General features: G+C 34.0%; 1 protein-coding gene across 1 annotated transcript in view; it reads left to right on the forward strand.

The window, feature by feature from the left end:
• Positions 1-9,608, forward strand: part of mylipa (myosin regulatory light chain interacting protein a) — a 29,534-nt gene extending 19,926 nt beyond the window's left edge. Inside the window, exons 3-7 of the mRNA XM_051136860.1 lie at positions 111-296; positions 3,162-3,359; positions 3,491-3,655; positions 6,111-6,522; positions 8,365-9,608. Coding sequence (XP_050992817.1) covers positions 111-296; positions 3,162-3,359; positions 3,491-3,655; positions 6,111-6,522; positions 8,365-8,550 — 1,147 coding nt within the window. The 3' untranslated portion in view covers positions 8,551-9,608. The remainder of the gene's footprint in view (positions 1-110; positions 297-3,161; positions 3,360-3,490; positions 3,656-6,110; positions 6,523-8,364) is intronic.
• Positions 9,609-13,104: the final 3,496 nt, after the last annotated feature.

Consider the following 13,104-nt stretch of genomic DNA (forward strand, 5'->3'; position numbering starts at 1 on the left):
TCGCTTTCCTGTCGTACCACCTGTCGACATCCATATGCGTTTCCTTCACTTCACTTGCCACCTGTTTCAATTCGTAACTCACTTTCTTTGTCTTCTGTTCTGCTCTACAGGCACCTGTTTTTTATGCATGTGAAAGAGGATCTGCATCGTGGACATCTGCGGATGTGCTCCGAACAGGCTGAAGAGCTCAGCGCACTCCTGGCCCAGGCAGAGTTTGGTGACTATAACCAGAACACGGCCAAGTACTGGTACACTGAACTCTGTGGCACAGAGCCCAACCAAACCACTATCAACAGGTAAATAAACATGTCAGTCACTGTTATCTCTGTGAACTTGTTTGTTTTTGTTTTGCTTTTTTTTTTTTTTTTTTTTTTTTTTTTTTTTTTTCCACTGTTTAATAGAAATGACAGAAAATAGCTGTTGTTTATGGGGGGGGAAACATAAAATTCATGAACATAAACGTGTTTTATATTACAAATATATTAGAAACATTTGCTGTGGTGATCAACGTTATGTCAGAAGTTGTGTTAGTAGAGTTTAGCTTCCTTGTATTGAACCCAGAGGATTATCTATTTTATAAATCGATTAGAGAGAATAAAGTAACTCTGGTCGCTTGATTTGGCGCAGTATTTTTCTGTTAATATGTAATTTGATGGGAAGATTCATAGACTTACTTTATAGGTGATGTTTTATGTACACTTAAAGGAGAAGTCCACTTCCAGAACAGCACTTTACAAATAATGTACTCACCCCCTTGTCATCCAAGATGTTCATGTCTGTCTTTCTTCAGTTGTAAAGAAATTGTTTTTTGAGGAAAACATTTCAGCATTTTTCTCCATATAATGGACTGATATGGTGCCCCGATTCTGAACTTCCAAAATGCAGTTAGGATATGTCGAAAAACTCCCATCTCATGTTCTCCCTCAACTTTGAAATTGTCCTATATCGCTGTTTTACCTTTTTTTGTTAAGGGTGTTTGATCTTCTTTGCATGTTCACTTTGCAAAGACTGGGTCAGTACTTCTGTAGCGATGTAGGATGATTTTTGAAATGATTTTTGAAGTTGAGGGAAAAAATATTGGAGTTTTTCGACATACCCTAACTGTCTTGAGTCAGAATACACAGAGTTCATGGAAAGAAAGGCAAGACGAGCGTTTGAGATTAAAGAGTATTTAAATTTTATTTTTTTGAATGAAAATAACCGATCGTTTCGCTAGATAAGACCCTTCTGCCTCAGCTGGGATCGTTTACACCCGCATTTGGGATCGTTTGAAGCCGCATTTAAACAGCGGTCCATTTATATGGAGAAAAATCCTGAAATATTTTTCTCAAAAAACATAATTTCTTTACGACTGAAGAAAGAAAGACATGAACATCTTGGATGACAAGGTGGCGAGTACATTATCTGTTAATCTTTGTTTTGGAAGTGGACTTCTCCTTTAAAAACTTTTAAAAATGTATTTTAAAGTATCTGTAACGCTTTACAATAAGGTTCCATTAGTTAATGTATTAACCAACCTGAACTAACAATGAACAATACATTTATTACAGTATTTATTAATCTTTGTTAATGCTGGTTAATAAAAATACAGTCGTTTATTGTTCGTTCATGTTAGTTCATAGTGCATTACTTATGTAAACAAACACCACTTGTGATTTTAGTATGTTAGTAAATGTTGAAATTAACATTAACTAAGATTAATAAATGCTGTAGAATGATTGTTCAGTCATAGTTCATGTTATCTAAAGTAAACTAATGTTAACTTATTACAAATTGTGTTAAAGTAAAACTGAGATCCTACAAACTGCCATCTAGAAGGAGCAATGAATGAGTGTACTTTCTCAAAATGATACTTTAGTGTAAAGGTTGTAATTTCTTTCTTCAAATACATGTTTAAACTGGTTGTTGGGTGTTTAGGTAATTACTTACTGGACCAAATCAAGGGAGCTGAGCTGTAATCTGTGCACTCTTGTGAACATCTTATCCAGAGCCATGTGGATGTAAACAAAGCACTCCTAATGCTGTTTGACTAATTACACTGCTCCTTTTATAGAGTTCTGTTCTGACTCTTCAGCTCGTTTGGTTTAGATAATAGACGACCTAATCAACTGCAATCAAAAAGGATTAATGAAATCTGTCTGTACTGATTAATCGTCATTGTTACCGAATCAAATTAAGACTAATGCGTACAAGAAGAAAATCAAAAGGTTTCATACAGGGAAGCACGAAGCCGTGGACTTTGTCAGTGATTGACGTGTTATTTACTTGTTTGTGCACAAAATATTGGCAGCTTTATTGATATTGCCCATGTTAACGTAGTCTTTTAAAAATATCTACCAGTTGGTTTTATATGGCTGATACCGAAAGCAAAGTGTTTATTCCTGAAATATTGTTTCAACAAAAAATCATGGTTGTTATTGGTAATAATATTAGTAATGGTCACATAGCTGTAATGTAATATAAAAGAACATAATATAATATTATATAACATAACAATATAATATAATAAAATTTTTTATTATATTAAAAAATGTTGTGTGTTTTATATAATATAATATAATATAATATAATAAAAAAAAAAAAAAAAAAAATTGGGGTAATATCCAAATAGAATAGAATAGAATATTTTGTTGGTGGTGGTGTTTTTTTTTTTTTTTTTTTTTTTTTTTTTTTTCAGTTTGATTTGGCAGATATTTGAATTAGGTAATATCCAGGTATATTATATTATATTATATTATAATATTTTATATTATATTATATTATATCATATATTATATTATATTATATTATATTATATTATAATATGGGCCTTTTTGTGTCAATTTTAAGTGTTTTGAGGTCATTTGAAGCATGTACAGTTCAATTTATTTAATTGTAAATTGTAAGTAAATAGTTTTAGATTTAATTGAACAATCTTCAGATAAGTTAAATGGATCCATAACTGTAGCTATCATATGTTACCAGCCATAATAAACATAATTATCAACTTTCAGTATTGTTCTGATTTTTCTTTTTCTTTTTTTTTTTTTTTTTTTTTTTTTTTTTTTTTTAAACCAAAAGTACAACTTGGTTTGGCTTCTTCAACCTCTCTCCTTCATTTCATGTGATCAGCTGGCATCATTTTCCTCTCAGACTCAATGTGTCTTTTGTTCTTTTGGCAGTATTATAGCCAAGCACAAGGCTCTGGAGGGTTTGAGCCAGGCGTCGGTGGAGTACCAGGCCCTGCAGCTGGTGTCGTCTCTGGAGCATTATGGGGTGGAGTGGCACTGGGTACGGGACGCTGAAGGACAGAGGTTAGCTATCGGCGTGGGACCAGATGGTATCGCTATCTGCCGAGAGGACTTCAGCCTGGTTAACAGGTTAGAATGTGGCAAGGCATAAAGTGCTCTCGATTGCATAACTGTCATAAAGTAACGCCCAGTCATGTAACATTAAATCAATTTGTGCCATCGCTGCTTTTCAATAATGCCGCTTTTTCTCTTCAATGCAGGATATCTTATCCCATAATACAAATTGCCACGCAATCAGGGAAGAGCGTGTACTTGACAGTCACCAAGGAAACCAGCGACAGTGTGGTCCTGCTGTTCAAATTAATCAGTAATCGAGCGGCCAGCGGTCTGTATCGGGCCATCACAGAGACTCATGCCTTCTACAGGTGAGACCCATTTATACAGCACCATAAAACCCTTCAGCGAGCACAATTACATTCTAAAACATGATTTTTTTTTTTCACGTTAATGTTCAGTTAAGCAGCTCTGCCGGGCTTAATGTGACAAACGACTTCTGTTACATGGCTTTGAGTGTCGAGCGTTTCAGGACCAAAATATTTTATTCTTTGCACATTGTTATCATAGATGGGGAAATAATCTGTCTTTGGGCTGCTTCTTGTTAAAAGCTCTGTTGTACTTCCTTTGTGGAAAGCCTGTGTGTCAGCAGTTTGATTTGCTCTGTTGTGAGGAGTTTTGTGCTTATGTTCTTTGTCAGAAAAGTACAGGATTATGTGCTTTTGTTTTGGACTTTCTCCAAGCATAGTTTTTATTGCAAACCAGCTTCAGCCTTTCTTTTGTAAACAGGTAGCTGTGAGAACATCTTGTTGAGTTACAAAGTAACTAAAAGCAAATAAGATGTAGGTCAGTCTTACAAAAATGGGAAAACGTGTCGTAACATAATTCTGAAATATTCCAGAATTCTAAAAAAATAATAAAATCGAAATAAATTTAATAAAGAAAATCCAATCAATCAATAAAATCCCATATATAAACAACAATGATTTTATATAAATGAATCAACAAATACATAAAAATCCAATCAGTCAATTAAAATAAATAAATAATTAAATTATAAATAAAATCAGTAAATCTATAAATGAGTAAAATACCATTAATTAATCAATGAATACAATCTCATAAATGATTAAAGTCATATCATTAAATAAAATCCCCTAAATACATAAAAATAATGAATGGATTGATTGATCCATTCTGTATTTTATTATTCAATCAGTTAGTGAATCTCATAAATCAACAACAATCAGTCAATAAAAAATAAATATATAAAGAAATAAAATAAATCAATAAATAAATGGTCAAATTTCATCAGTTAATCAATGAATAAAATGCCATAAATAAAATCCCATAAATACAAACAATTGAATTTAATTAAATTGGATTGATCGATTGATTGATCAGCCAGGCAATAAATCACATGAATCAAAAAATGCATAAAATCCAAGCACTTAATAAAAAATGTATTAAATAAGTAATAAGTAAATCAATCAATAAATAAATATATACATAAATAAAATCAATAAATTATATAAATAAAGTCCCATCGGTAAATGAATAAATCAAATCTAATAAATGAAACCCAATAAATAAATAAAATCCAATAAATAATGAATGAATGGATTGATTGATTATTTGATTTGCTTTTTGTTAATTAATCAGTCAGTCAGTCAATGAATCACATAAATGGATCAACAAATACATAAAAATCGAATCAATTAAAAAAATAATAATAAATAAAATCAGTAAATCTGTTAATAAAATCCCATCAATTAATAAAATCCCATCAATAAATCCTTTCAAAAAAAAAAAAAACAATGAATAGATTGAATGACTGATTGTATGTTAGTAATCAATCAATAAGTCAGACATTGTCAATTAATCATATAATTGAATCAACGAATACATAAAAATCAATCATTCAATAAATAAATAAATAAAATCAAACCATAAATAATCCCAATCAATTAATCAATAAAAAAAAAAAAAACATTAATACAATAAAAACAAGCTCCCATTTTGGACCAATTAATGTGTGTTCTCTCTAAAATTCACGATTTTTATTTTTTTATTTATTTTAATAGTAATTCTCGTAATACAGTAATGTTATAACTGGGGGGGAAAATGTGTTTATTTGTCATGGAAATGCCACACAGAACACAATTAAATGCTTCTCCTTATGCAAAATGATTTTTGGTCGTTTTTGATTTTGGTTAAACGTACAGTTATAATTTTGGGTTTCGTTCAATCTAAGAGACATTACTCTGTAGCAACATGTGCACCCATTATTCAGCCTATGGCAAATTTACACTGCAAAGGTAACGCTTCTGAAGTGGCATTTAGGTGTCTGTTTAATGCTGCTGGAAAGTGGCATAAATACAGTTACACCACAAGCATAGCTATATACTTTGATACTAAGGGCTGAGGTGGGTCAGAGCTGGCATAATTTAATGTACCTTTTATACAACATTTGCATCTTTACACCGAATTTTAAGCAGGCATTAACTGCTGTGTTAAGACACTTCTAGACAGTCTCTTAATAAAACAGCTTTCACCTGTTTAAGTGTGCGGTAGTATAAGGTTTCATCAGTCCCCGATAAGAGCTTTTATTGCCAAGACGTTGGAGAACAGCTGCTGCTCTCTACCCTTGAACTCTAACAAGCGGCAACATCCTTCATTTTCACAACCACAGCACCTTTCCAGTCGCCCATTATCGCTGATGGATAATGGATCGTTTGAGCTGTTGTGTGGCAGGCGGCGAGCAGATAATGTGCTAGCGTGTAATATGCGGTCTCGCTCACCCATCGCTCTTGTTTTTGTCTGCAGGTGTGACACGGTAACAAACGCCGTCATGATGCAATACAGCCGGGATTTCAAGGGTCACCTGGCCTCGCTTTTCCTCAACGAGAACATCAACCTTGGCAAGAAGTATGTATTCGACATCCGGCGGACCTCCAAGGAAGTGTACGACTACGCCAGACGCGCGCTGTACAACGCCGGGATCGTGGACATGATGTCGAGGCCGGGGGAGCGCACGCCGTCGTCCCGCTCGCCGTCCCGGAACCAGGAGGGGGCGCTGGACTGCGGGGGCTGCCAGCAGAGCCGCTTGCTGCAGGAGAAGCTGCAGAAACTGCGGGAGGCGCTGCTGTGCATGCTGTGCTGCGAGGAAGAGATCGACGCCGCGTTCTGCCCCTGCGGTCACATGGTGTGCTGCCAGAACTGTGCTGAACAGCTGCAGGTCAGAGAACATTTAGTTTTAAGTACATTTTGCCAAAAATTTGTCAAAAATGTCAGGGTGATAAAGCGGTGTAGATATCATAATGAGAAAAAGTAGCTTGGGATAATCTTTTAGTCTTTCTTCCCAAAAATGTCATTTTATCAAATTAAAGTCATGCGGTGCAACCACCTGTCAGAAATGAAACTAAATATCAGATAAAAATTCAGTTGAAAAAAAAAAATAAAAAAATCCGGTCAAGTAAAATCACGTAAATAAAATAAAATTTAAAAAAAAAAAAAAAAAAAAAAAAAAAAAACGACTGAATGAATTGATTTTGTATTTTATTAATTAATCAGTCAGTCATTGAATCGCATAAATAAATCAGCAAATACATAAAATCCAATCAGTCAATAAAAATAGTAATAATAATAAATTATTAAATCTATAAATTAATAAATTAAACAATGAATAAAATCTCATAAATATTAATTCCTTAAAATGTACACAATAAAATCTTGTTAAAATATATATTTTAAGAAGTAAAATATCAGTTTGATGTTTTTTTTTTTTTTTTTTTTTTTTTTTTTAAATAGCTCAGGTTGCAAAATTTCATGTGGTGTGACTCCCCGTAAGTGTAATATTTATGAAATAAATTATTTTATTTTTAGTAAAGTGATGATTAATGATTAAAGTAATATTAATATTTTGAATTACATTTTATTTTTATACTTCTCGGTTTCCATTGTAATTTTAGAGGGGTTTTTTTGTAGTTTAATTTTATTTTTTTATGACTTTTTTCTGTTTTAGTACTTCAACATAATTGCCAGGGCATTTTTAAACATATCTAACATTTGTTTTTACTGTTAACAGTTTAAACTTTTTAAAATGTACAAAAACAAAACTTGTTTTTTCTTTTTTTAAATGGGGTCATGTAAATTTAAACTTTCTAAAATTTTAAATATTTGTTCATTCGTTTGTTTGTTCGTTTGCTGGAATTTTACTAAAATGTTTAGATATTATATAGCTGTAATGTAATCATGCCTAGTTTCGCATAATCCAGTGAATTAAATACTGTAATTTTCTCTTTTAATTTATAATTTGATGGAAATTAACCAAACGATTTACTCATAATAAATGACATCAGTACAAAATGACTTTATTTATTTATTTATTTATTTATTTATTTATTTATTTATTTATTTAGCTAGTTGCTGGCATTTTGCTAAAATGTTTAGATATGAAATAACTCTGTAATGATGCCTACTTTTGCATAATCCAGTGAATTAAATATTTTCTTATTTGATTATTTTCTCTTTTAATTTATAATTTGATGGAAATAAACCAAACAATTTATCCATAATAGACATCAGTACAAAATTCAATCATTCATTGGAATTTTGCTAAAATGTTTCGATGTGAATAACCGTAATGATGCCTAGTTTTGCGTAATCCAGTTAATTAAATACTTACATTATTTGATCGTTTTCTTTTAAAGTGATGGAAATAAACCAAACAATTTATTTAAAACAAATGACATCGGTACAAAATGACTTCACAATAACATCATAAAAATCAGTAAAGCTGTAAAATATAAAAAGCTCATTGCAATAAACAAGTAAACTCCGCATCCTATCACACCTTAAAGTTGTTCCTTTAGTGCATTTTATTATCACACTCACTTTTAGATAACATAAAACTGCTAATTGCTGTGTAAACACATTTACCGTGATATAAGCAGTACGAAAAATCTCTTCTGTTGACATGCCGCCCAGACGTAATTGGGACTATCTACCACATGAACGTTATTTGCAGGCAATATAACAATGTTACATACTGATTAGGTCTGTCGTTATCTCCCTACAGTCATGCCCGGTGTGTCGGTCAGAGGTGGAACACGTCCAGCACGTCTACTTGCCTACATGCACCAGTCTGCTCAACCTGACCATCGGCAGCGGCGACAACAGCCCCCAACCCATCCACCGAGGCATGGCCTCCCACACCTGCACTACCAACGACTACAACACCACTGAGAAGATCTACCAAAACTAAGCTCGCCTGCCTCTTTTCCACAGGACTTTGATTTCATTCGACACGGCGGGGACTAAGAGTCCGAGCGCTGCGCTGGTCGAATCGCTCCACGAAAAAACTGAGCTCTTTTGATGTTTGTGAATGTTTGTCTTCTAAATTAATTGTATCAGTTGATCTGATAAATGTATTTCGAGTGTTTTTCTTTTACTTTTTTTCATACGCAGCAGCATGCGAACATTTAATGTTTTTGCCTCATAACCTGCACAAATCTGTATGCCATGAGGAAATGTATTGTTTAGGAAGCTTTCCTTTTTCTAATTTAACTGAGTTTTACATTTGCTTTTAATATGCAGCGTCCACTTTGTTTCTTTTGCCGTGGATTTGAGTTTGTTTTAGGTTTGTTTTGAGGTTTTCGTCGTTTCCATGCCAACGAAGAGGTATTTATGGCGAGGGGCGCAGACCCTCGCGGCACTTTGAGTAGAGAGGAAGTCGTCAAACTACTGATCCTCCATTCGTATGTAGATTCGCAGCTTCCATAACCGACTCTCCGAACCCGATTGGCAAACACTCCTTGAGGCCCAGAGCTTTTATTTCACAGTTATGGTCAACCAGTGATTTGCTTTGAATTTAAAGGGTACTGAATGATCTCTCAGTGCAATGCTAACCCTTTTTTAAAAAGAGATTTTGACCTTTTATGCTTTGTTTTTGCGGATGATGTGGGAAGTTCTTTTATAGGAAGGCTAAAAAAAGATTATCTAATCGACACTGTCACTTTACCAAGGAGTTTCCTAAGTGTATTGTTCCTAGGGGTTTGCCTTAATGTAGCAGCAACACGGTGTGTTTGATATGCATTCTTTCTTTGCACAGACTATTATTGAGAGATGAAGAGGACTATTTTCTTTACTGCTGACATCTGATATCGAACAGTCACAGCAGGGGATATTTTTTCAATTTGTACAAGTAGGATTTGTTTCTGTTTGTTTGAAGCAAAAACTATGCTCTGTAAATATAGAAATAACTCTCAATCTTTTATATTTCTTTGAAAGAGAGGTATTAATAAAGCTGTTTTTTTAAACTAACATTGTTTGCGTACGTGTTTTTGTCCTAGATTCTTGCTTTGTTTTTCTCACTTTAATATGGAAATGTACTGGTAATAAATTTACTTGGGTATATTATAAACTGCAAGTTAAAAGTTATAAAACACAGGCTGTATAAGCCTCCCAGCGTACAAAACAACTCTGAGGGCAAAAGTCTCTGAGTCATTAGGCATTAGTGCTAACTCAGGTTAGACTGATGGTGAGGATCGGAGTAGATATGTGACCATGGACAACAAAATCAGTCATGAGTGACATGGGTATATTTGTAGCAATAGCCAACAATACATCGTATGGGTCAAAATGATTGTTATATCAAAACGTAATTTTTGATTAGTAATATGCATTACTAAGAACTTCATGTGGACCACTGTGAAGGTGATTTTTCTCAATATTTTGTTTTTCAGACTCAGACTTTCAAATGTACTACATTGTCTGATCAAAGCAGATGTGATGTGGGTCTTACTTTTTGTATCTACATCTATTATAATGAATATGTTTTCAGTTATTTTATTGAATTAAAGAAATTAATTCTTGAAAAGGAGAACATCTATTAACAAAGTAACACAATAACCCCATTTCACACACACACACACGTTTGTTTTTGTGAATTGTGGGGACTTTCCATAGACTTCTATAGTTTTTATACTGACTAAACGATATTGTCTATCCCCTAAACCTACCCCTTACAGGAAACATGTTTGCATTGTTACATTTTCAGATAAACACCATTTACAATTTTTAATAATTTTTTAACATTCTGGGGACCGCAGGCCAGTCAAAAAATTCAGGTTTTACTATCCTTGTGGGGACATTTGGTCCCCACAATGTAGCAAAAACAAGTACACACACACACACACAGTCTTTACTGGTAAATGAAACTCTGTGAACAAGACCTTTTTAAAATACTCGTAATTTTGCTCTGGTAAAGAAGTTGCAACACTACCAGTAAATTACCTGTACGTGCTCTTTGTGTACGCAGAACAAGACTGACACAGAATGAGCATGTACGTGTTCGGAGCGGCCTTCTACTGGGGCAATCATAACATTTTGATGCAGATGACACATTTACTCCGCTGTGTAGTGTTGGTGTAAAGTCATCTAATACTAAGGTTGCAGCTGACTGCTTGTCTCGCTGCCTTAACCGGAAATGACTTAGCAGGCAGTGGTTGCGCATGAAGTCACCTCAAGAAACTGATTTCCGACATGCTTCTGAGGCAGCGCAATGGTTTAATGATCTACAACAAAACACTACAAGAATATTTAATTACTGTAACAGGGCAGCGCAGGGGTACAAAGTAACAGTTTCTTTTTTCCATTAGGGTTAGGGTTGTGTAAATGCCTAACAGTTCTTGAAATAATCATTTCTAAGCATTAAACATCGATTGTCAGTCTTCATTCCTGTTTCTTGTGGTTTCTTATAAAAACTCATTAACGTAAACGGTGTAAATTGCATCACTAATGTCACAGAATATAGTTCTAATAATAGCAGGGCACATTTGGAGATTGGAGATTAAAATAATAGCACATTTCACTCATTTTTAAAGGAACACCACTTTTTTTGACAATAAGCTCATCACTAGAGTTAAACAGATATGGCTAGGAACAACTCTCATTCTGGCGTGATAATCAAGGAACTTTGCTGCTGTAGCATTGGTGCAGCAGGCGCAATGATATTACGCAGCACCTGAAAATAGTCTAACTTCCGTCAACATAACCAACATGACCTGCTTGCACAGGGAGACTATTTTCAGAAGCTGTGTAATATCATTGCGCCTGCTGCACCAATGGTACGGCAGCAAAGTTCCTTGATTATTACGCCGGAATGAGAGTATAGTTCCTATATCGGTCTAGAAAATTGCAACTTTTTTATTTTTCGTCAGTCTTAGTACACGATGTAACTACAGAAGAGTCAAGTTTTAAAAAGGGGAAAAATATTGAAACTTGGCCATTTTTGAGCGAGATGCTAACAGTCTAATCAGATTTAATAATCTATGCTAAGCTATGATAAAAGTGCTACCGCCACACCGAGAGATCGGCTGAATGGATTCGAAAACGGTAAAACTCGACTGTTAGGGGAGTTGGAAAATGAGCCTGTTTTCAAAAAGAGTGGAGTGTTCCTTTAAATGAAAACTAAAAACTGAGATGAAAAATTTACTTCAGCCAGAAATGTACTTTTACTATTGTAAAATAGATATTCAGCAATATCTTCAAAAGATTTTTGAATTTTGGTGCACTTTTCTTTTCTATAGTGTTGATATGACAACTAGTAAATACCCTAAATTTGGTTATGCTAGCATGTGTGGAAATATTTAGAACATGTGTTACAACTAGCCCTGTGTTAGTTTGTGCCCCGTGCTCCCCTACTGATTTCTCGCTAGAAATAACATGAAAACTGAAAAAAGTTGGTCGGAAACATACATTTTCATACAAACTGACCACCAAACACAACCTTTAGATGCCATCTTTATTTTTTCCCTCAACTATCACGGAATGGAACGTACAGGATTGTGGGATATCAACAGCAGTGAGGGCATACATCTGTGCTGCCTTCAAAAATCGACCTGAAAAAGGTATGTACGGAGGCAGGAAGTGAAGCTAACATTGGATTTAATGCTTTCCTACATTGAAATGTGTCCTAGGCAGCATTTTTCCGTTTTCGGATGCAGCCAATGTCTCTGGGCCAAAAACAGCTGCATTCATGTGAACGTTTGGCACAAAAATGAAAACATCAACAAAAACTGACCGCGTTTACCCTGTCACGTTTACAAACACAACACCGGAAGGCGCAGTTGTTTAGAGGTCATTTCTGGTGAATGATGTCACAGAATTTAGCGGTATTTTGAAACGGATGTGTGAATGGCGCTTTACCGGTAAAAAGACGGAATGGCGTTGCCTGTGTGAACAGTGCATTTTTGTATTTTGGTAAAGTCGTTCCATAATTGTGTGAAGATTTATTGGTATTACTGTGTGAAAGGAACTGTTAGCCTAACTTTATAAAGTTATTTGACCTAATTTGTTATTGTTTGATTCAAAAAGTTATGGTTTTGTTTTGAAATATTTAGAATCGTTTGTCTGCCAGTTATTTAATGAAAGTTTTAATGACGCGGCAACGTTAGATTTTAAATTGCATAACCCCAAGAAAACCTTATGATACTCATGGTTCAAAAAAGTATTAAAATTGTAAATAGAATTTACATAGGAAGCATATTAAATGCAAGTAAAGAGTATACTTTTATGTTTGTGGATATAAAATGACAAAATATCAGTGAAATAATGTCCCATCGTTATTGAGTGAAACAGATATATTTATGTAAACATGAAACTCTTATTCTGACCTGTACTTACTAAAATATATAAAATAATATGTAAACATACTTTTTTTTTAATGATTAAAGCCTCCTTGCTGACAAATGGGTAAAACCTTGAAAGATAGTGGCAAAGATGGTTAAATATTTAACATTTTAGTTAATTAGTGTTT

Source organism: Labeo rohita, chromosome 19, assembly GCF_022985175.1.
Source record: "Labeo rohita strain BAU-BD-2019 chromosome 19, IGBB_LRoh.1.0, whole genome shotgun sequence".
NCBI lineage: Eukaryota > Metazoa > Chordata > Actinopteri > Cypriniformes > Cyprinidae > Labeo > Labeo rohita.